Here is a 24,340-nt window from a genome sequence, read left to right as displayed (position 1 = left end):
CCCATTGGCTAAAGGCAAATTTTTGCACATCCATTGAACAACTATTTCTTCAATTTAAATTTATGCCCCCTCAGATTCATAATCTAAGCAAGAGGAAGAATCACAACAGCACTGAGCCTGCTCACACCATTCAAAGCCTTATACACCTCAATCAGATCACCTCGCAGGTGCCTAGTCTCCAGACACTGCAATTTACAGAACTTAAGCCTTTCTTTATAGGAAGACCCCCTTTATTCCCTTCACTAATCTTGTTGCCCTTCTCTGTACTCATTCCAGCAACACTACATCCTTCCTAAAATGAGGCCTCCAGACCTGTATGCAGTACTCAAGGCGTGACCTGACCATATACCTGCTCTGGCAGCCTGTCTGCACTGCTCAGAAACTTTATATCTGACTGCACAATTATTCCCAGGTTTTTTCATTCTCTACCATCCTGAGTGTAGTACCACACAGTTGGTATATTTCTCTGGGGTTACTGCTACACATGTGCAGTACTTTGCATTTGACAATGTCAAACATCAGTTGCCACTTCTCAGCCCATCTGCCCAGCTTTTCTAGATCCTGTTGCAGTAGCATACTGTCATTACTATCATTAACAACCCTGCCAACCTTTGTATCATCTACAAACTTGGCCATTAAGCCTGATATACCTTCATCGATATCATTGATGAAGGTATATCAGGTATATAATGTTATTCCATTAATAACATTAGTTCAAAAAGAGCAGTATCCACTGATTACCACTCTCCATCTTCTCCCACTCAACCATCCTTTTATCCATTGTAGCAACTTGCTCTTAATGCCATACTGCTCCAATTTGTACAGTAGTCTTCCATATGCAACTGTATCAAAAGCTTTCCTGAAATCCAAGTATGGTAGAACGTCGAAAATTCAAACGTCAATAATCTGAACGAGCCAACATTTTTTTTTATGCCGATGCCATAAAATAATTACAGTAAGCACCGGTTATTGTGATCGCATTTGTGAATTGAATTTTAATTCTAATTAGCAAAAATTGGAAAAATATTATCCACAGGCTATAAAAATTAAGATATAAAGTACAAATTTACACTTTTATTACATTACCAATTTAAAAAAAATTAAATGATATGTGAAAATCGACAAACTGAATGCTGTCCAGCTCAAATACTCTTGCTGAAAAGAGTGAGAGATCTGGCAAAAAAGAAAGTCTGAAAATGGTGCAGCAAAAAAATAAGTAATTATTTTCATTAAAGGCCTATACTCGTGATATTTTGGCTGTAGGTTCCCTTTGTTTTGTTACTTATGAATAAAAATACAGTGGACCCCCGCTTTACGATGGGTTCACTATATGATCAAATCACTTTATGATGGACTCTCCATAATAAAATACCTTTCACTATACGATATATAGTAAGCATGGTACGGTGTCAACACGTTTGCAAATTGAATTTTAATTCTATTTTAATTAATTAATTCTATTAAATGAGGCTTAAAAAAGAGGAAAAGATGAAAGAAGAGAAGATTCAGAAAATTTATTTTTGTTTTTTTATATAATTTCAGTGAAGGGGAAACACATTTCACCATAATAAGGTAAAAACCCACAGAATTCCAGTTATTGGTATTATTGCAAATGAAATAAGATTGAATTTACTACCCGTTTATAATTAGATTGCACTAACAGAAAAGCCCAATACACCGGAAAGTGAAAACTGTTTTTATCGTTTTATGATTGTGACCTCCAGAAATGTGCTTTAGAAAAACATCAAAAATTTGTTCAAAATTCATTCTTATAGCAATAAACGGTGAAAGTGTAGTGCATTTTAATGATTTGAGTGGCTGGTTCTACTAACCAGTGATCAATGGCACCTAGTTATTTCGCTCTACGATGACTTACAATTGTTTCGGAGCGGACCACGTATTCCTTTGTCTCAGCCAATAGCAGTATTTGTAAACATGTTGGGCACACATTTTATTTTTATCCTTTAGTTCAAGTAGTGATTTTTTGTGTTGTGCTTACTTTCTGTAAACTTACTGCATTGAATTCTTGAACATACAACATTGCGTAATATGGGCGCCTCCGTAGCCAGGTGGGCAGGTGCAGCAGTGCGTAGAACACGCTTCTTGATTAGACCAGGGTTTGAGCCCATGACCACCAAATATGGAGAATGCAGAAAGGTCAGGGAATGACCACTGCATATCCCCAGAGCGATATGGCCTCAGTTGCTAATGCTCCTAAAAACCAAATAACAAACAAACAAACGTAATACGGCCCCTAAAAGAGCGCATTAAGGAGAAAATTTCAATTAAAATTAAACAAGAAATAGTGAAAAAACATGATGGTGCTAAAATTAGTTCATTTGTACGTGAATACGGTTTTTTCCTAGTCAACCATTTCTACCATAGTGAAACTAAAAGAAAACCTTAAAAAAATTAAAGTAAGTGATGCATCTAACACAGTCCAAAAAAGGCAGAGAACAGATTGTAGACTGGAAAGGGTTTTGTTGCTGTGGATAAAAGAAAAACAAATGAAATGTGATACAGTTCGTGGACAATAACATTTGTGAACATGCAAACCAGAGTTTTGAGGAATTAAAGACTAAAACACCTTCAGGTAGTGATACGCGATATGGGGACTTTAAAGCCAGCAAAGGTTGGTTTGACCGTTTTAGAAAAACGACTGACATTAAAAGTGTCATAAGGCATGGAGAGGCTTGCAGTGCCGATCAGGAAACAGCTGAAAACTTTAAGGTTGAGTTTCAAGAGCTCATTAAGGAGGAGAGTTATCCTCCTCAACAAGTTACTCTGCTACTGGGGTCCAACGCCTCTAGTGATTTTAAACTTAAGCCAATGTTGGTTTACCACTCCGAAACTCCCAGAGTGTTTAAACAGCAAAAGGTCATCAAAAGCAGGATGGGTGTCTTCTGGCGGTGTAACAAGGCCTGGGTGATAAGACACTTCTTCAATGAATAGGTATTAAGTGTTTTGTCCTTCAGTCAAAGGTTACTCAGAAAAAAAACAAACTTCCATTAAAGGCACTGTTAATTTTGGATAATGCTCCAGGTCACGATCCCCAACTTTCCCAATCTCTGGAAGAGCAACTGAACTTTATTACTGTCAAATTTCTCCCACCCAATACCACCCCTCTGCTTCAAGCCAATGGATCAGCAAGTGACTGTGAACTTTATAAAAATTTACACAAAGAAGATGCTTGTGAAGTGCTTTGAAGAGACTTCAAGAGACAGAGCCATCACCTTAAAGGAATTCTGGAAGACCAAGTTTAACATCCAAGTTTAACATCTGTGTACAAATGATTGTAAATTCTTGGAATGAAGTTTCAGCTTGGTGCCTCAATGCAGCCTGAAAGAACTTATGGCCTTCGGTCATCCATGATTTTGAAGGATTTGAAGCTGAAGGTGTTCTAGAGCAGGAAATTATCACTCTTGGCGAGTCCTTGGCTCTAGAGATTGATGCAGACGATGTGGAGGAGTTAACTGCAGAACATGGAAGGGAGTTGACAACAGAGGAGCTCCAGGAATTAGAGCAGATGGGTGAGCATGATAGTGGAGATGAGGAACATGAGGAGGATGACCATGTAACAACAATACAAGAAATAAAGGACATGTTTGCTGTGTTGGATATTGTGAGGAGGACAGTAAGAAAAAACCCAGATATTGAAACCATTGAATTGATGACCTGCAAAGTTTGAAGATCAGGTGTTAAGTTATTTCAAGAACCTTCAGAGAAAGCACCAAAAGCAAACCACTTTGGACAGTTTTTATACCATAAGTAGCAAGAGACAGCGATCGGAAAGAACACCTGATCCTGAAGATTGTCCTGATATCTTGAGGGTAAAAGATTCTCTTCCAGCTCTATCACCACACCACCATTGACACAGCTTTTCCAGTGTAAGTTAAATGATAATTATGATTTTTGTTTTTTTTTTTTAAATAAATTTTCTGTTTATACTCTGGGACAACCAAACAGTCAGAGGAGTTCACAAGATTGACAGAATACAAGAAACAGCACCGTATTCAGCAGTCATGAGCTTGAACCCTGATCACTCAAGGCACGTGTACTTATGCACCGACACGCCTGACCACTCGGCTACGGCAGCCATTATCATTTTAAACAACATTGGGGAGGGGGGGAATAAAAAAAAATGTGTGGCATTATCAGCATTTATCTTTTTCTTCAAATTTGTATCATGCTCTACTGTTTTAGGGCAAGTTATTTTTAGATAAAAGGTGCATGGTATACACTGGAAAATACGGTATTCAGTATTCTATATAAAACTAATACAATTTCCATCATAAAAATCACCTTTTACCGAGATAAACAGCTTAGTTATATAGCGAAAATTTCAACTTCCGAGGAGTTGGAACAAATTATCAAAAAACAGTGTACTATTGGGTTCACATTACGATATTTTCACGATACAATGGTGTCTCTGGAACGAATTACTATTGTTGAGCACGGGTCCACTGTACATAAGTACAACTTAGCATTTTTATTTCTAAACTTACTGAACCATTTTTTTTTTTCATCTCCAGAACAGTATTTTTGATAAGTTTGAAAAACCAAGCAAATCGGAAGTCCAAACTACCCCCGGTCCCAATTAGTTCGGATTATCGATGCTCTACTGTATATGATATCAAAATTATGTTTTGCATCCAGTTCCTCTGTGACCACATCATAGTACCCAATCAAAATGGTCAGACAAGACTTTCCCTAAACAAACCCATGCTGTGTCTGAATTATTACTGCAGTCTGGTCTAGACGATCCTGCAATGTTTCTTTAACTGACCTGTAATTACAGACCTGTTAATTTAACTTCTGTTCCAGGGAAATTAATGACTCCATTATTTTCCCTAGAAAAGAAGTTAAACTAACAGGTCTGTAATTACTCGTGTCACCCTTTGATCGCCCTTTGTGAATTGGGATCAAATTAATCCCTTCTCCCTTAAAATTGGTGGGTGTTACAACAATATGGTTGCCATATTTGAATTTGGCAATGTCAAATTTACAAGAGAATCATTCTGAATTTTAACAGGGAGTGAAAAAAAAGTGTGTTTTTGCCAACCAGTGTAATTTATGCAACTCTGAAAATTGCTGAGAGAGAGAGAGAGAGAGAGAGAGAGAGAGAGAGAGAGAGAGAGAGAGAGAGAGAGAGAACCCATACTACTGCACCTGAACAAGTCCAGTGATAAAGACTGAGCTCTAATGGTGCAAAAGCTGTTACAGTCATATTGCACTAGTTCATATGGGTGCTGTCTGAAAATTGTTATTCAATTTCTTGAATTCATTTTAAGTAACTGAATAATTAAATTTAGTTGACATTAATTCCTATGAAGTGATCAGAATGGTGAATGCAGAAGTTCTTTTACAGTAGTACACTTAACTGGGTTTACCACGGTTCGATTTCATATGACCACCAAAACATACAATAATCCTGCATACAATACTCAGGCTCTTTCCAGACAGCTGGCAAAGTAAAGGCACAGGATTACTCACTAACTGATCTGAATACCTCTTAGAGCATTACCAATAGATTCTCTCCAGTGGACTAACTAGCAGCTGATCTGCAAAAACCATTTTAAAACAGTACCTCTGAAATGCAGGTAATGTACTTCACCATGATATCCATCATCACCCCGAAATACAACTCCAACTGCATAGCAGAAGAGATGGGATGAGGTAGAAGTATTAAATTAAATATACAGTATTAAGACAATGAAGATACTTTTTACTTATTTTACAAAACTCAGGTATTACCTATTTTTTTTACTCTTTGTAATTATTTTTTATAGTTTCACTGCTATAACAAAATAAATTTTTACTTATTAGCTGAACTTTGACCATCTAAATACAAAACAGATACAATGGCTAAGTAACAGATTTGCCTTTCACAACAGCAAATGTATACTTAAACTGTGCAGCTAAACTGAAATATGCTGCTCATTATCATTACACAAATGATTTCTTAATTTGTGATACGAGATCCCTGTTTATTCTGATATAAAATATTAATTTTAAGATAACTCTGAATGTACATAGTCATTAAGAAGTATTCTGCTAATTCTTCTTAACTAAATTATAAAAATTGCCATGTATCTTACAAAATATAGAATTAGCTTCATTTTAATTTAAGAATGTGCTTTATACTACTAAGAAAACAAAGAAAGACTGTCTCAGAGTCTATAATAGTGACTAACTAACGTTACAATCCTTGGTTACAATTGCACTAGTTATGATATTAAAACTCTGAGGCATCTGAATGAGACAATCTAGCAATTTCTGACTAATACTTTTTTTAATTACCTTTTTGAGTTTATCAAGTGACAGGTTATGGTGCCCTCTTTCATTTATAACATCGTAAATTTAAATTTGGTATAAATTAAATTAATGGATGCATAAACTCTGCAAACAACAGTAAATTCAGACCATAAAAGTTAATTATGCCATAAAAGTCAATCATGTAAAGAAATATTAGAGCTTTCATTGTTCAACTTTTATGACATTGACCACTTTGTCATGACATTCTCTCAGAGAGAATCTTTATACTAATTACTAAATTGAATGACACGTTAATTAATTATACTGCTTAATTAATGTTATAATATATAAATGTATATTAATTAATTATTCTTAGAATTCCTTCATTATGCATGCAAAGTTCTAGGTTTCATGATATAAGTTTTGAAAATTTGTTATCACTCATATAACAAGCAACTTATTTTAAGAAGAAAGTTATGCCTACTGAAATCAACTTCTTACCACTTATCTGAGTTAAACTAGTAGCATCTAAATCTAACATGACAATTCCATTAAGAATGAGACTACGTAATTCAATAAGGGAATGCAGAGACAATGCTGCAACGTGTGGTTTTGACCACCTATTACCACAGTCTTCTACATCTTCTTCAAATTTTACCCATCTGAAAAAAAAAAAAATAATTTCTTAAACTACTGTTTAATATTGCTTAATCAAAATCCTATAAACTTATCTTAATTTTTCACAAATATAATGCTCATTTTTCAACCAAACTTATGGCACTAATGTATGCTCTAAATAAATATTCAGTTAATTAAAAAAAAGAAAAAAAAAAACACGTTTATGATCTTATCAAACTTTACAAAGGTGCACACAGGGTGAGCCAAAATTTATATGAAATCATGGCTGAAATAACAAACTGAGATACAATTGCTGTAGTAAAAGTTTATCCATCATCATCAGCCATTTTCAATCCACTGCAGGATGAAGGCCTCTCCAGCAACTTTCTAGCTCCTTCTGTTTTGTGCAATGGCCATCCATTTACTACCCACGAACTCATGAATTTCATCTGTCCATCTCTATTGTTGTCTTCCAAGTTTTCTTTTCGCTCATTTTTTCGAGCTATGTGTCCTGCCCAAGTCCATTTCACCCCAGGAGCTCAACATCTGTCCTGAGCTGGATATCATAATCTCTCTCTCATGAATTTTTTTGGCTGGTGCAGCATAAGCCTCATGCTTCCTTGCACCATATGGCTAATAATAAATAATAATCCATGTGTTTCTCTTCTGATCTAACAGTCTGATTCCTAATATAATTCATTCCATTCTTTGCTGTGTAGTTTTCGACTTCTCTTCCATTCTTTTGGTGAGTGCCCAAGTTTCACTTCCATAAGTCACGATGAGGAGAACATTGGTTCATTATTTTACATTTCAGACAAATTGGGATATTGCTCCTCAGTATGTGACTATATTTCCTGAATGCTATCCGTCCCAAATTTATTCTTCTCTTGACTTCCAGCCATTTATCATTATTACAGCTACTTGTTCCAGATAAGTATATGAATCCACCTTTTCAATTACTGCTCTTTCAATGATTATATCCCTTTCTTTGGCATACTTGTTCATCATTACTTTTGTTTTAGCCATATTCATCTTTAGTCCAAAATCCTTACTAACTCTGCATAACTGATTAAGATTTTCCTTTAATTCTTTGGGATCATGGCTTATGATCACAATGTCGTCAGCAAATTGTAAATGGTTTAGGTACTCTCCATTCATATCGACTCCTTTCTGCGACCAGTCTAATCTGAAAGCTTCCTCAAGGGCAGCAGTAAACAACTTCGGAGATATTGTGTCTCCTTGTTGAACTCCTTTCTCAATTTTAAATTTGCTACTGTCTTTGTCTAGTCTAATAAAGGAGGTAGCATTCTCATATATTTTCTTCAAAATCATAATGTATGGGGTATCTATGCCTTGTCTTTCCAGTGCCCAAAACATTGCCTTATGCTGTTTATTACATTTATGTAAAATGTTTATTACAAACTTTCAAATGTCACAATCACGGAAGATAATGGCCCAAGCATTCTGACTTCCCATCATTGTCAAAACATTATCTATTAAATCAGTGGTGGCCAACCTATTCCTGTAATGTGCACATGGCACACATTATGTCAGAAATGTGCCATGTGCTACTGGCTGATCCAGAAGTCAAAGACAAATTAAACTCTCAGCTTTCCTTTACCACTTAGCATCTCAACACCACGCAGACTCTGTGCTCTCCCGAAACTAGCCTGAATCAGGGTAGTCTTATCACATTCAGGCATCTTTTTATCAGAAGCATAGTTCCCCCTTCCTATTGGTTACTCTGTCTTTTCTATATATATTGTATGTTTCAAAATGAAACTCATCATCCCCTATATCAGGGTGACATCAAGCTTCAGTTCACCCAATTATGTTGGAATTTGTAGAAATAACTAGTAGCTCAAATGCATCTATTTTATTAACAAAATTTTTAACATCACTATGGGCACCTCCGTAGCTAGGTGGGCAGGAGCAACAGTGCGTAGCACACGCTTCTTGATTAGACCGGGGTTCGAGCCCATGACCACCAAATACGGGGAATGCATGCGGAAAGGTCATTCGCTGACCTTTCTGCATATCCCTGGAGCAATATGACCTTAGTCACTAATGCTCCTATAACAAAAAAAAACATCACTATGTAAACAGTTTAAGCTTTGTATTTCCTTGTTATTAACTTCCCCGATATATCTCTTATAATCATTTAAGAATATTAAGAATATTGCTATTTATCATATACTGTTGTATATTGCTTTATCACATCCTACCATGTGCTTAATTAATGAATCTGTGGTCCTTTGATACCACAGTTCACCCATGGACACTGGCAGTCTCTCATTTGAATCCTCAAAATGATTCACACGGGAAAGTTGAATCTGCAGAAAAAGGTTTCTTCAGGTGTGCAAAAGTCATGAATAGTTCCCAATAAAATCTTGTGGCCTAATGAGACAATTTTCAAAAATCAACAGACATGTTAACCAAGTTTGTTGTTTGTTGTTTGTTTGTTAAGAGCATTAGCAACTAAGGCCATATTGCCCCTGGATATGCGGTGGTCATTCACTGACCTTTCCGCATCCTCCATATTTGGTGGTGACGGGCTCGAACCCCGGTCTAATCAAGAAGCGTATGCTACGCACAGCTGCTCCTTCCCACCTGGCTACGGAGGCGCCGCATGTTAACCAACCAACCAACACAATTTTGTTTAGAGTTAATGAGAACCCTAATATCCAAATTAAAAGGAATTAAGCACTCCAGGTATTACTGTTTGGGCTGGAATTTTCTCTGAAAGGATCATTGGACCACTGTTTTTAAATCAACGGAAATGTTAATTAAAGCAATTATTTATCATTACAAGTTTTTGCTTATCTTAAAATTAGGAAATTCTTATACGAAAATTATGAAACAGGTGGATTGGACATTGTGATTCTATTAAGTAGCTACCCAAGTCACCAGATTTAAACTCTATGCCACCTTAGCGTTACTCTGCTAGATGTAATACAAGACAGCATATGGCTGATGAGATATGAGAAATACAGGGTATTTCAAAATTGCACAGAAAACACATAGGAACATGTTCTCAGCTAAAACTAAGAAAAAAAAAAAAAAAAAAAAAGTTTCCTATAACATGTGTCCAAAGGCATTATTGCCGAAATATTAAACAATAATCATAAATTACAAAACAAAAAAAGGAAACTGAAATAAACTTTTAAAAGAAAAATGTCTAAAATAGCTATTCAAAAAAGTGAGTGACCTCCAGATTGTTCAATACAGCATTTGCATTAGCATTACTAGAGGCATTTGATGCAAGAAAGCAAGCTTATGCAGCATCAGCCAAAAAAAAAAAAAAAAAAAAAACCACTTCACTTCACCCCTCTGTTCATTCAAAATACCTGTCCAGCTGAGCCTTAAACTTATTTAGGCTATGAACCTCCACCACAAGGGATGGAAGTCTGTTCCACCAACCAACCACCCGCTGGCTAAAGGCAAATTTCCGCACGTCTATCCTACATCTGTCTTTCCTCAATTTGAATTTATGCCCTCTCAGGTGATTTTTCTGAGCTAGAGGAAGAATCCCATCAGCATTGAGCATGCTTAAACCATTCAAGGCTTTATACACCTCTATCAGATCACCTCGCCGGTGCCTAGTCTCCAGACACTGTAATTTGCAAAACTTAAGCCTTTCTTCGTAAGAGCACCCCTTTGTTCCATTCACTAATCTTGTTGCCCTTCTCTGTACTCGTTCCAGCAGCTCTACATCCTTCTTGAAATGAGGCCTCCAGACCTGTATACAGTACTCTAGGTGTGGCCTGACCATTGCCTTATACAATGGAATAATCACCTCCTTATCCCTGCTGGAAAAATTCCTGTACATCATTGACAATACTCCATGAGCTCCTCTTGCAGCCCGTCTGCACTGCTCAGAGAACTTCATATCTGCCTGCACAACCACCCCCAAGTCCCTTTCATTTTCTACGACTGTCAGTGTAGTACCACAGAGTTGATACGTTGCTCTGGGGTTGCTGCTTCCCATGTGTAGTACTTTACATTTGTCAATGTTAAACTTCATTTGCCACCTCTCAGCCCATCTGCTCAACCTTTCCAGATCCTGTTGCAGCAGCATAGTGTCAGTAGTGTCCTTGATAACCCTGCCAACCTTTGTATCGTCTGCAAACTTGGACATTAAGCACGATATACCATCATCAATATCATTTATAAATACAGAAAACAATAATGGACCCAACACTGAGCCCTGAGGGACTCCACTAATAACATCAGTCCACGATGAACAGTGTCCATTGATTACCACTCTTTGTCTTCTCCCCCTCAACCACCCCTTTATCCATAGCAGCAATTTGCCTCCAATGTCACACTGCTCCAATTTGTGTAGCAGTCTTCCATGTGCAACTGTATCAAAAGCCTTTCTAAGATCCAAGTATATAATATCAAAGTTATTCCCTGCATCCAGTTCTTTTGTGACTGCATCATAGTATCCAATCAAGTTGGTCAGGCAAGACTTCCCCTTAACAAAACCATGCTGTGCCTGAGCTATAACTGAAGTCTTGTCTAAATGATTTGATTATCAGCAGTGATATTAATTAATTTTCCTGGAACAGAAGTTAAGCTCACAGGTCTATAATTACTTGTGTCAGCCTTTGATCCTCCTTTGTGAATTGGGGTCACATTTGCACATTTCCAGTCTATGGGTACCTCCCCTGAGTCCAAGGAAGCTCTCATAATTATGGCTAAGGGTTTGCTTACTTCCTTTGCTGCCTCCTTTAATATAACTGGATAGATCCCATCCACCCCGGGTGCCTTTCTTGTGTTTATCTTCAACAGTTTCTCCTCCACTTTACTCCCAGTTATTTCAAGATTCTGTAGCTTACTGCTAGAGTTGAATACACCTCTGGCATTCTCCTTGCTGAATAACTCCTCACGTGTGAATGTCGATGCAAAATATTCATTTAGTTTGTTAGCTACCTGAGCAGGATCATCAACAGTTGACCCATCAATATCAAGTGGACCAATCTGATTCATCCCCTTCCTTCTAGAGTTTACATAAGTAAAGAACTCTTTGCTGTTTTTCTTTGCATCCCTTGCAAAGGATTTCTCTTAATCTGCCTTCGCCTGCCTAACCTCCTTTGTAACTTGGTTGCATATCAACTTGTATCTATCATAGGCTTCTGTGTCATGTGTTAATTTGTAAGTATCCCATGCATTTTTCTTCTCTGCCATATGCCTCATTAGTTCATCTGACATCCATTTTGGCCTAAACCTTGAACAATATTTCTTAGCTGGTATGTAAAGCCTAGTAGTTTCCAAGATAAGTTCTTTGAATGCTTCCCATTTTGAATTTGCTGTTGGTAACATCATCAGTTGGTCCCACTGTATAGAATTTAAATACTGTCTCAGTCCATCGTAGTCGCCTTTACGCAAGCAATAACCCTTCCCTTTACCCCTAATGGTAGTTACCTCTTTGAGTAAATCCCACTTCAGCACACTGTGATCACTGCCACCTAGTGGTTCATTTATCTGCAGATTCTTAATGCATGAAGAATCACTGCTGATAATCAAATCAAGAGTATTACTCCCTCTAGTTGCCTCCCGAACATGCTGATGTAGAAAACAATCATCCAATAAATCCACAAAAGCCCTGCTAGTGTGTGAGTAACCAGCCCCCAAATTCCAGTTAATATCTGGGAAATTAAAATCTCCCATTATAAGACTCTCTGATTTACTGGCCCACTCTATTTCCCTGTACAGTTCCTTATTATACTAATCAGAGTCATTAGGCCTATAGCACACTCCTACTCTCAATTTTGATCTCCCAATGTTTATGTCACACCAAACTGACTCAACACTGCATTGTCCAGCGATGTCGATTGGCTTTACTTCCTTGGTTTTTATGTGTTTCTTAACTAATAGCATAACCCCTCCCCCCTTCCTATCCTGTCTATCCTTTCTGTAGACGTTGTACTCCCCAAATTGCAGTTCTGCATCCCTTATATCTGTGTGACACCACGTCTCTGATATCCCAACGATATCTGCCTTTGATGTTTTGAGCAATACCTCAAATTCATCAAATTTATTTACAAAACTCCTAGCATTGGTGTACACGCAAGTATACCTGCACCTGTTTCTATTCTTAGCTACCCTAACACAACCCATGTGTTTACTTGTACCGCAATGGCTCCCAGCAGTCTCTGAAATACCATGCATCTTGTTTTTCAGGCTTCTGCTCATTCTAATAGAAGCAGTGCAAGAATCTCTTTCACCTCTGCCAGTGGCTACTGTCAATCTATTGGTCTTTGTCTCCCCCCCAAGCTAGCAGTTTTCCGACCCACCTAACACTGCCTCGATAGCATCAGCAAATATTCTTGCACCCTTTCTATTTAAGTGTATCCCATCCCTGTAGAAGCAATCTCTCCTGTTAACAAGTACAGTCCAGGCTGAAAAAAATTCCACCCCTTGAGCCTTGCACAATCTTTCCAGGGCCGAATTGATCGACAAGGCTCTCATCATATACTCCCTCCTATCGTGTCTGGGCAGAATTGCAGACACTTTCAAATTCAACCCTAATTCTCGGCTTTTGTTCAACAGTGACCTGTACTTGTTAAGTAATTCTGCCGGTCTCCTACTCTTAATATTATTAGTGCCAACGTGTACAACTATATCACCTTTTGTGCCCTTAAAAGATGATATTTGCTCTACAACGTCATCAACCTTTGCCCCTGGCAGACATACCCTGGTCCTGTTCCACCTATCTTTTTTTACAAAGCATGTTCCCCGTTTCCCTGACAATAGAGTCACCAACAACTACTAGTTCCTTCGGGACCAGCGCATTCTGCCTTGGGGGTTGTCTCTGTGTCACACGATGCCCAAGTGCAAGCTCTGGCGTTGATGTGGGCAGCTGAGAGCTTGATGGGCCCCTCAATTTAGTTTCTTCGAGGCATCCACCCTGTCCTTCAAGCTCTCATATAGGCCCACAAGAATGCCGAGTTGTTGCCTGATATCGATACACTCCTTGCATCGCGCACACACAAAGACATCCCTCTTGGCAGTATCATGTCCCGTACCCGATTGCTCTGCAAACATCAAGCAAACAGTGCATTTTATAAGACTGTGAATCAGAGGACAACTGCCCCCCTCAGTTCTGCTCTGAGCCACAGCACTTCCATTAGCTTGAGCCTTTTGCTTTGCTGCTCTGGTCTGAGTCATGATTCTATTAATTTATTAATTAATTATGTTAAATATAATTAATTATATTACGTTTGTAATCTAAGTCGTTATATGTATTTATTTAAACGTACAATTTAACTGCTAACGAAGTTCAACTAACGCTATCTAGTACGGTATATAACTATCGTATCACAAAGGCGGGAAAGTTACGAACGGTAGCGGAGTTGAAACACGTGGAAACCCTTACCGATACTTTTATGCAATTACAAGGCCGAGTAAAGAATAAATACACCAAATTAATCAGAAAATCACAAAATAATGTTATACTACTAAATTTAAATCAAAAGTTTTAGAAAAACAATAATTTCAAATCAATAAATAAGAAAAATCCACTTAGCGGCTTTGAAAACGACCGTCTCCTAGTAGCCTCGTCAGCAGTCCCCAAATTTTGCCCTTGAGTCAAATCCTTGAGTACCTAATCTTATCAATTTCAGGACCATTCTAATGGTTTCAGCAGCTTCCAAAATGCAATTTCTGTTTTTCAGTGGCAATATGAGCAGAATATACCATGGATTTCGTGCGACTCCACACAAAGTAATCTAAGGGTGCAAAATCAGGTGATCATGGTGACCAATGTACAGGGCCATTCTGACCAACCCATCAGTTATTGTACTGCATATTTAAAAAGTCAGAAACATCACAGGGATAAAGGATGGCTAGTACATCATCATGCATAAACCATGTTCTGGTTAATGTGGTTACATTAACCAGAACATGGTTAATGTGGTTCATGTGGTTAAAATCCCTTAATAGCAAACATTTTTAAGGACAATTACAGGTATGCTGATTATATATTATCGAAATATAATTATTTTGTTATGATTTATGATATTTTTTCCAACGTTAAATGAGTTAAAGAAAACATATTTCTTTACACTTGTATTACAAACTTGAATTATATGTATATATCCGTATTTATACATATATATAAATACATATTTATTTTAACATTAAACATTGGTACATCTTTTGATGTAGACATGATAGAAACTTTTTATGGTGATTTTCGGAATCACAGCGTTTATTTCCTCCAGAATCACATTTTCATTGCGGAGGTATGACAAAAAATATTTTTTGTTGGTAGTGTTATTGTACAAAATGTTTTTTGTCTTGATTATTACTATTATTGATGTAAAATGGTTTCTTGTTTCAATTATCATTATTATTATTATTATCCTCTTTAATACTTTACTTATCTTTTATTAATTCTATTCATTTATTAATAACTGCACATAAGTTGAAATTTTCATTGCAAAGCAGAATTCACCAAGCGTTTGAATTGTTCACTCACTAATAGGGAATGTGAGCTGGGTTTAGACCGTCGTGAGACAGGTTAGTTTTACCCTACTGATGACTAGTCGCTGTTGTTTTTTTTGTTTGTTATTTGGTTTTTAGGAGCATTAGCAACTAAGGCCATATTGCTCCGGGATATGCGGTGGTCATTCCCTGACCTTTCCTCATGCTCCATATTTGGTGGCAACGGGCTCGAACGCCGGTCTAATCAAGAAGCATGTACTACGCACTGCTGCTCCTTCCCACCTGGCTACGGAGATGCCATGACTAGTCGCTACAATAGTAATCCTACTCAATACAAGAGGAACCGCAGGTTCGGACACTTGGTACATGTGCTTGGTCAAGTGACCAGTGGTGTGAAGCTACCATCTGTGGGATTATGACTGAATGCCTCTAAGTCAGAATCTCGTATAGCCACTGCAACGATACCGTTCATGCCTTGGTGTTGAAAGGCAGCACTAGCCAGAGTTGCTTTCATGCTGTCATGGCATGATCACTCTGGTGATGAGGCCACTAGAACGGGAGCATCACGGCAGCCGTTGAGACCATGCGGCCACTGCTTCGGATGCCGCACCATTCAGGTGTGATGTGCGGGCACCAAATCATCCACAGATGACATAGGTACTGGTCTGGGTGTTGTGCTTAGAGCAGCCACAATACTGTGATCTACTGAGACTCATTCTCTTTAAATAATATTATTTCTTTCATTTTCATCAGAAACTAATAAAAGTTTTGTTTCAAATAATGTGTAAAAAAAAGATACACACACAACATTTTTAAATATTTTAATGTTACATTAAAAAAAAAAAAGAATAAAAAGTCCCATTTAATAAGTGCTGCAACCCACTGGATCAAGTATTGCTGTAATTAAGGAAGAATTTAAAAAAAAAAAAATCTCAGAAATAAAAGCAAATTTGGGCACTTGTTAGAGGCCACACGACTGTGGTTGTTATAAGTAAGGGTGTGACTTTTGTTGGGTTAAATGCTATCCAATTCCTTCAGTAACAACAAGTAGGACTAGCAAATGAAAATTCTTTTTTATTTTAAACATTTTTAGAAGTTTTTTTCAGTTAGCATTTAGTTTTTATTATTAGGCATTAGTTTTTACATTTAGTTTGAAATTTCACACTAAATACTAAATTTCTTAAATAATTAGTAAAGGATATTACATTGTCTTGGCAAGCTCACAGAATATTTTGTTGTTTATTTCCCTTTCCATTTATTTTACAAATTCTCACACTCTTTGAATAAATTTAGTGTCTATTCATAGATGCTTACCAAAATCTTTCAAAACTAGGAAGGCAGTGATGTAAAGAAAACAATATCCAAATAAAAAGAATAAATGCAATTGTATTTGGTATCTTACAAAAAAAAAAAAAAAAAAAAGAGAACATAATTTGAAGTACCTTGCAGTTTCTCTCCACTCTACCTCTGCACCATCTCTTACAAGCTCTTCCATCTCACTGAAAACTGGGTGTGGTTCATGAGATCCATCTTCATCTTCTCCCAAAATAAACTGAACCCTTTCACTAGGAGGTGTTGCTAATAAAATGAAACTTTTTAATACTTCATAAGTCAAATACAGCAGTAATATGGGTAATCAATCAGGTAAATAAAAATATTTCTTTTTTTTTTATGAAACAAAAACATTAGATGCCATAGTACTTATAGAGTGGGTTGAAAGCTGAAAAGAGAGGAACCTGTTAATATTAGACTTGAATTTCTGTAGACTGTCATTTTCAGGAAATACACGTAAAGGAAGACTGTTCCAGAGAACAGAAGGGAGATAACAGAGGTAGATGAAAAGTTAGTTCTGTGAATTTAGAGTTGAATGGTGAAAGGATATCAACTAGTTGCAGCATATGTCTGGAGTAGTTTGAAAGAGAGTGGGTGAATTACGGATGCAAATTCAGAAGAGCATTGCCCATGGAAGTATCTGTAGAAAAGATATGCAGTAGAAACTGAACATCTATGGGGCAGAGATTGGAGAGGAGATGAATCATTAAAAAATGGTTTTGGAGCACCACCCCAGATATGGGAACAACATTCCATTGTAGGTCAAATTTGAGATTTATACAGCGTGGGTAGCTGTTTATAAAAAAAAAAAAAATAAAAGGAACAGAGCAAAAAAGAAAACCCAGTTTTGATGCAGAGAAAGCAGTATTTGTGATGTGCTTATGACAAGAGAGATTAGGATTCAAGGTAATCCCTAATAGTGATATGTGGCCTTGCCAAAAATCTGAATGCCACCAAAGATAAGCATAGGAGCAGTAGATTCTCTTTTTTGAGAGAAATAAGAAAGGCCTGTTTTAGAAAGACTAAAGTCAACTAAAGTTTCTTCATCCCATTAGAGAATTACCTGGAGAGGAATTTAAAGGATTGGTCATGGATGTTCAAGAAGTTGTGGCTGTTTGTGCATGGCAATCTTTCTCAAACTGGAAGTTGGAATGTAGTGTGCTTTCATGAATAAAATTATGGATGGGACTTCCAGTCAGTGGAAGATCATCAATTTACAAGAGGAAAACAATGGGAGAAAAAAAAACTGAACCTTGGGGAACACTGACATTATTGGGGAAGTTAATAGACTGAAAGCAATTTATCATCACCTGCAGGGAGCAGTCAAAGAAAACTGTAGACAACTGCAAAACAAAGTCAGCAGTCCATAAGATGGGATATTGTTTAGAAGACTTATGGCAAACATGATCAAAAGCCTTAGAAACGTCAAGAGTTTCAAACTTGTCCATCAATTTTTTCCAGAGTCCAAAAAAAAAAAAAAAAAAAAAAAAAAAACTAATTTATTCATTAACTATTACAAAAATTATGCACAGATTCTTATAAAACATCATTTTACCACATATTCAATATTCATGTTCTCCATCTTGGCACACAAGTTCCCAAAGAATATGAAACCTGTTAGAAAAGAACTGAGATTAAATCAATAAAAATTTTTATTTTAAATTTTATGCAGAACAACGATGGTCACCCTTGAAATACTTCCTTCTGCAGCTACACATCTCCAATGGAATTTCCAGTCATTAAAACAAGACTGGTAGTCTTCATCTGTCAGTTCCTTTACAGCGTCAGTTACAGACTTTTAAACTGTCTCTATCGACTAATGATTTCCTTTTTGTTTCTTTTTCAGTTTTGGGAACAAAAAGTAATTACATGGAGAGAGGTCCGATGAATACAGCAGTTGCAAGAGGACTGGAATGCTCTTCTGCACCAGAAATTCTGTAATGGAGAAAGCAGAATGAGATGGAGTGTTGTCGTGGTGGAAGATCCAATTTTGACCGATCTCTGGTCACACAAGAAGAATTCTTTTCTGTAACTGCTTGAGAATTTCTCTGTAGTTATTTTGGCTCATTGTTTGTCTCTGTGGCAGGAAACTCTTTGTGAATGATGCCTAGATAAATAAAAAAATATACAATCACTGTTTTCACTTTTGATTTGGTCATTCGAGATTTCTTAGGATGTGGAGATGTTTTCATGTGCCACTTCCTCACTTTGGTTTCTGGATCATATTGGAAAAAACCAGCTTTTGTCACCAGTAATGACTCATTTCAACATGTCTGGATCAATTTCTAACCTTTCTGGCAAATCAAGTTACAAGTTCATGTGGTTTTGTTTTTATCTATCATTCAAAACCCGCAGAACCATTTTTGAGCACACTTTTCACATGGCCAACTCTACTTAAAATTTTGTGAACAGCATCTTGATTTAAATTCAGTTCACTGGTTACCATTCTGATTGTTAACCTTCAACCTTGACAAATTAACGCTCTCTTTGGACATTGTTGTCAGTTCAAGTGGCTGCTGACTGTCTGGCACATGTCTCATCTTCCACCATTTCACGTCACTCTGAAAACATCTCGAGCCAACAGAATGCTTGAGATCATGACATGGCATCCTCTCCATGTGCCATTCTTAGTTTTTCATACCCATAAGTTGAACTTTCTTTCAGCTTCACACAAAACTTGATCACATATCGTTGTTCAAATTTTGCTGTTCCAATAACTGTAACACACTTAACGAACAAGCAATTACTATAACTGCACTAGCATTGGACGTACTGCCTCTAATGAGTTTAAACACACAGTGAGGTTATGGGAAGGACCACGCTATATGTAGTTGCAAGTCACTTATTTCCAGTGTTGCCACACATATTACAAAATTAATCTCATTACTCTTTGACAGGCCTCTTACACCAATGTTTGTAATGACACAATGACAAGTCTTTGACAGTTCTGAAACACAATTGAGCAATCATGCTGCTCATGTCCACAAGTGTAGCAGGTTTCCTGCAGAACTTTTCGTTTCAAGAAACCCCAGAAGAAAAAGACATGTAGTTTCAAACTGTTTTTTTTTTTTTTTTTTTTTTTTTTCGAGTCTTTTTTCACCAACCTTGCGTAGAATTAAAACACCAGGGAAACTAAACTTTTGATAACTGATTTATAATAAGTCAAAATATCCGCATCTACAACAAATTTAACTTTATAATAAACTCTACATATAAATTATTAAAATCTGCTACATTACAATCAATAAAATGCATAAAATATACTGATTAAAACGATAAAAACCGTAGCTTTCAAAGGCTCAGCCTTCTTCTTCAGCGGTAAACCTTGCTATGCAGTACAACTTTAAATAACAGCAGGCTAACGGTACTCCTCACGTGTTTCCATTCTCGTGTGCTTCGTTCTCTCGCGTTGTGGAACTGGAAGTGGCTCGAGTGGAAGCCACACGGAATCGTTCATCCCTTTTGAGGATAGTGGTCTCAAAGATGGGATGAATCCGCGTGCCTCTATCCCTATTTATGTTAATGGTAGAACAAATCCGCAAACTCTCGAGCCACTTACGGTCCCAGAACTTATGCGCCCGATCGGTGATGATAGCATCGTCCGGGGAGATCTGGTGTTGTTTCTCCCAAAAATGCTCGGCCACGGCGGACTTGCCATATTCCGCATTTCTTATTGCCTTAGTGTGTTCCCCCAAACGATCTTTAAGACGGCGTTTTGTTTCCCCTACATAACACTCCCCACAATCCGGGCATCTAATGCTATATACGACCCCACTAGTGTTCTCTTTTTTAATGGGGTCTTTAACCTGAGACACGATTGTGCGCAGCCTCCGTCCTGGAAGCTGCACACAACGCGTCTGGTACTTTCTTAGTATTCTAGCAATATGATCAGTCAAACCCGGGTAGTAGGGAATGTATGCAGTGGCTATCGGTGTAAATGGCTCGCCTCTCCTCTGATTTCCTTTAACATATTTCTCTATAATCCTCCGGGGGTAACCACATTTTGCAAGATCCGTCGCGACCCGTTCATACTCTAATTTTCTATCATCGGAGGCACTGCAATGTGATTTTGCTCTTTCAACTAGAGCTCTTACCACACTGTTCCTATGATGGTTGGTTTGGGCTGAGCTGTAATGCGTATACTGCCCTTTACACATGGACTTCCTAAACACCCTAGTCCTCAGCTGTCGACCTTCTCTACAGACCAACACATCTAGGAACGGCAAAACTCCTCCTTCTTCCACCTCCGATGTAAATTGTATGAATGGGGAGAAGCCATTTAAGCTGTTCAACACTTGATCCTCACTCCCCTTCCGAATGATTGAAAACGTATCATCCACATACCTTTTCCAGGGGCGCATAGGGAGAACACTAGCACTAAATATTCTGGCCTCGAGCTCCTCCATAGCTAAATTAGCTATAATTGCGCTGATGGGGGAGCCCATGGCTGCACCATTAACCTGTTTATACATAGTATTATCAAATACCATAGTGGTACTTGAGAGGCATAACTCTATTCCTTTCTCAATATCCTCTAGCTTTAGCTGTGTTCTAGTACTTAGGGTGGTGTCCCTCTGTAATGCCAAGCGTGCACACCACACCCCATGATCAATCGGAATACATGTAAATAGCGATTTCACGTCGAAGGAAATCATGATCTCATTTTCTTCTATGGGTTGGCTTCTAATAAACTGCACAAAGTCTTTACTATCTTTAATACTGTATTCTGAAAGTCCCACTAGTGGGGATAACAATTTGGCTAAGAAACCAGAAAGTGCATAGGTTGGACTGCCTATAAATGAGACTATGGGTCTAAGTGGCACATCCACTTTGTGAATTTTAGGCAAGCCATAAAATCTTGGCATTTGGCTACCTGTAGCGCGCAACATCCAATACTGTTCCTTAGAAATTTTGTTGGACTTAAGCCAACCCTGTACCATACCGTTCACTTGGCGTTCCAAACTAAGAAGAGGACTTTTCTGAATAACCTTATAAGTCATCTGATCTTCCAATAAACACAACGCTTTACTTCTATACGCTTCCTTATCAAGAACCACAGTTGCTCTACCCTTGTCCGCGGGTAGGACTACGATGCTATCATCCTGTTTAAGGCTTCTTAGCGCAATTCTTTGCTTCACATTAAGATTGGAGGGGGCATCCTTAGCTTGACTCAGGATCGCTGCTACTTTTACTCGAACTTCATTAGCTGTAGCTTCGGGAAGTTTGCTTATAGCCCTTTCCACGCCCATAGCTACTTCTGCAACGGGTAATCTGGGCGGCACCATGGCAAATTCCGGTCCTAAATTTAGAACCTCCAATTGCTCCTTAGTTAATTGTTTATTGCTCATATTCACCACAAAATTCTTGGTGGTGCTATCACCACTGCCCCTAGGCTTGGATCGTTCTTTAAGCTTGTCAAACTTCCCCATTTGTCTCCGTCTATAATTGTCCGAAATTCGTTTTGCTTTAGCTGTTACTACACTAACCACTCCTGCTAAGTGTATCGGAGACAACTTATCACTTAACTTATCCAAGCACTGCCTTTTACCTCTCCTAATGTGGTATAAATCATTATGTAATTTTCCGATCCATATATTAAGGATCTTCCTTTGATACCACTTGGTAATGTTAAATACTCGTTCATCCTCAAAGGGTAGCTTTGTTTGAAAGCCTCGTGGAATGAGATTATGCGTCTTGCATCGATGGGCAAACCTCAAATGTTGTTCATGTTTCTCCTCCCTAACACTATGCCTCTGAAATTCTCTGACGCACTGCACAAATGGACGGCCATAACATCGAAATAATTCTCCAAACAGGCCTCTGCGGTTGGGTATATCCATACTGTTTTTTTTTTTTTTTTTTTCGAGTCTTTTTTCACCAACCTTGCGTAGAATTAAAACACCAGGGAAACTAAACTTTTGATAACTGATTTATAATAAGTCAAAATATCCGCATCTACAACAAATTTAACTTTATAATAAACTCTACATATAAATTATTAAAATCTGCTACATTACAATCAATAAAATGCATAAAATATACTGATTAAAACGATAAAAACCGTAGCTTTCAAAGGCTCAGCCTTCTTCTTCAGCGGTAAACCTTGCTATGCAGTACAACTTTAAATAACAGCAGGCTAACGGTACTCCTCACGTGTTTCCATTCTCGTGTGCTTCGTTCTCTCGCGTTGTGGAACTGGAAGTGGCTCGAGTGGAAGCCACACGGAATCGTTCATCCCTTTTGAGGATAGTGGTCTCAAAGATGGGATGAATCCGCGTGCCTCTATCCCTATTTATGTTAATGGTAGAACAAATCCGCAAACTCTCGAGCCACTTACGGTCCCAGAACTTATGCGCCCGATCGGTGATGATAGCATCGTCACCGATCGGGCGCATAAGTTCTGGGACCGTAAGTGGCTCGAGAGTTTGCGGATTTGTTCTACCATTAACATAAATAGGGATAGAGGCACGCGGATTCATCCCATCTTTGAGACCACTATCCTCAAAAGGGATGAACGATTCCGTGTGGCTTCCACTCGAGCCACTTCCAGTTCCACAACGCGAGAGAACGAAGCACACGAGAATGGAAACACGTGAGGAGTACCGTTAGCCTGCTGTTATTTAAAGTTGTACTGCGTAGCAAGGTTTACCGCTGAAGAAGAAGGCTGAGCCTTTGAAAGCTACGGTTTTTATCGTTTTAATCAGTATATTTTATGCATTTTATTGATTGTAATGTAGCAGATTTTAATAATTTATATGTAGAGTTTATTATAAAGTTAAATTTGTTGTAGATGCGGATATTTTGACTTATTATAAATCAGTTATCAAAAGTTTAGTTTCCCTGGTGTTTTAATTCTACGCAAGGTTGGTGAAAAAAGACTCGAAAAAAAAAAAAAAAAAACAGTATGGATATACCCAACCGCAGAGGCCTGTTTGGAGAATTATTTCGATGTTATGGCCGTCCATTTGTGCAGTGCGTCAGAGAATTTCAGAGGCATAGTGTTAGGGAGGCGAAACATGAACAACATTTGAGGTTTGCCCATCGATGCAAGACGCATAATCTCATTCCACGAGGCTTTCAAACAAAGCTACCCTTTGAGGATGAACGAGTATTTAACATTACCAAGTGGTATCAAAGGAAGATCCTTAATATATGGATCGGAAAATTACATAATGATTTATACCACATTAGGAGAGGTAAAAGGCAGTGCTTGGATAAGTTAAGTGATAAGTTGTCTCCGATACACTTAGCAGGAGTGGTTAGTGTAGTAACAGCTAAAGCAAAACGAATTTCGGACAGTTATAGACGGAGACAAATGGGGAAGTTTGACAAGCTTAAAGAACGATCCAAGCCTAGGGGCAGTGGTGATAGCACCACCAAGAATTTTGTGGTGAATATGAGCAATAAACAATTAACTAAGGAGCAATTGGAGGTTCTAAATTTAGGACCGGAATTTGCCATGGTGCCGCCCAGATTACCCGTTGCAGAAGTAGCTATGGGCGTGGAAAGGGCTATAAGCAAACTTCCCGAAGCTACAGCTAATGAAGTTCGAGTAAAAGTAGCAGCGATCCTGAGTCAAGCTAAGGATGCCCCCTCCAATCTTAATGTGAAGCAAAGAATTGCGCTAAGAAGCCTTAAACAGGATGATAGCATCGTAGTCCTACCCGCGGACAAGGGTAGAGCA

The 24,340-nt window shown here is 37.9% G+C and overlaps 1 protein-coding gene across 1 annotated transcript in view; it reads right to left on the bottom strand.

Annotated features, from left to right (window-relative positions):
• The window catches only part of LOC150082228 (electroneutral sodium bicarbonate exchanger 1-like), a 313,808-nt gene that overhangs the window by 246,901 nt on the left and 42,567 nt on the right, over window positions 1-24,340 (bottom strand). The window contains exons 3-4 of the mRNA XM_090380066.1: window positions 16,767-16,902; window positions 6,757-6,917 (exon numbers count right to left, since the gene is read on the bottom strand). Coding sequence (XP_090236192.1) covers window positions 6,757-6,917; window positions 16,767-16,902 — 297 coding nt within the window. The remainder of the gene's footprint in view (window positions 1-6,756; window positions 6,918-16,766; window positions 16,903-24,340) is intronic.

The sequence above is a fragment of the Mastigoproctus giganteus genome, chromosome 8, assembly GCF_048544385.1.
Source record: "Mastigoproctus giganteus isolate SK-2022 chromosome 8, ASM4854438v1, whole genome shotgun sequence".
Lineage (NCBI taxonomy): Eukaryota > Metazoa > Arthropoda > Arachnida > Uropygi > Thelyphonidae > Mastigoproctus > Mastigoproctus giganteus.
The sequence above is the reverse complement of the archived record's forward strand: the minus strand, read 5'-3'. Positions and strand labels throughout refer to the sequence as shown.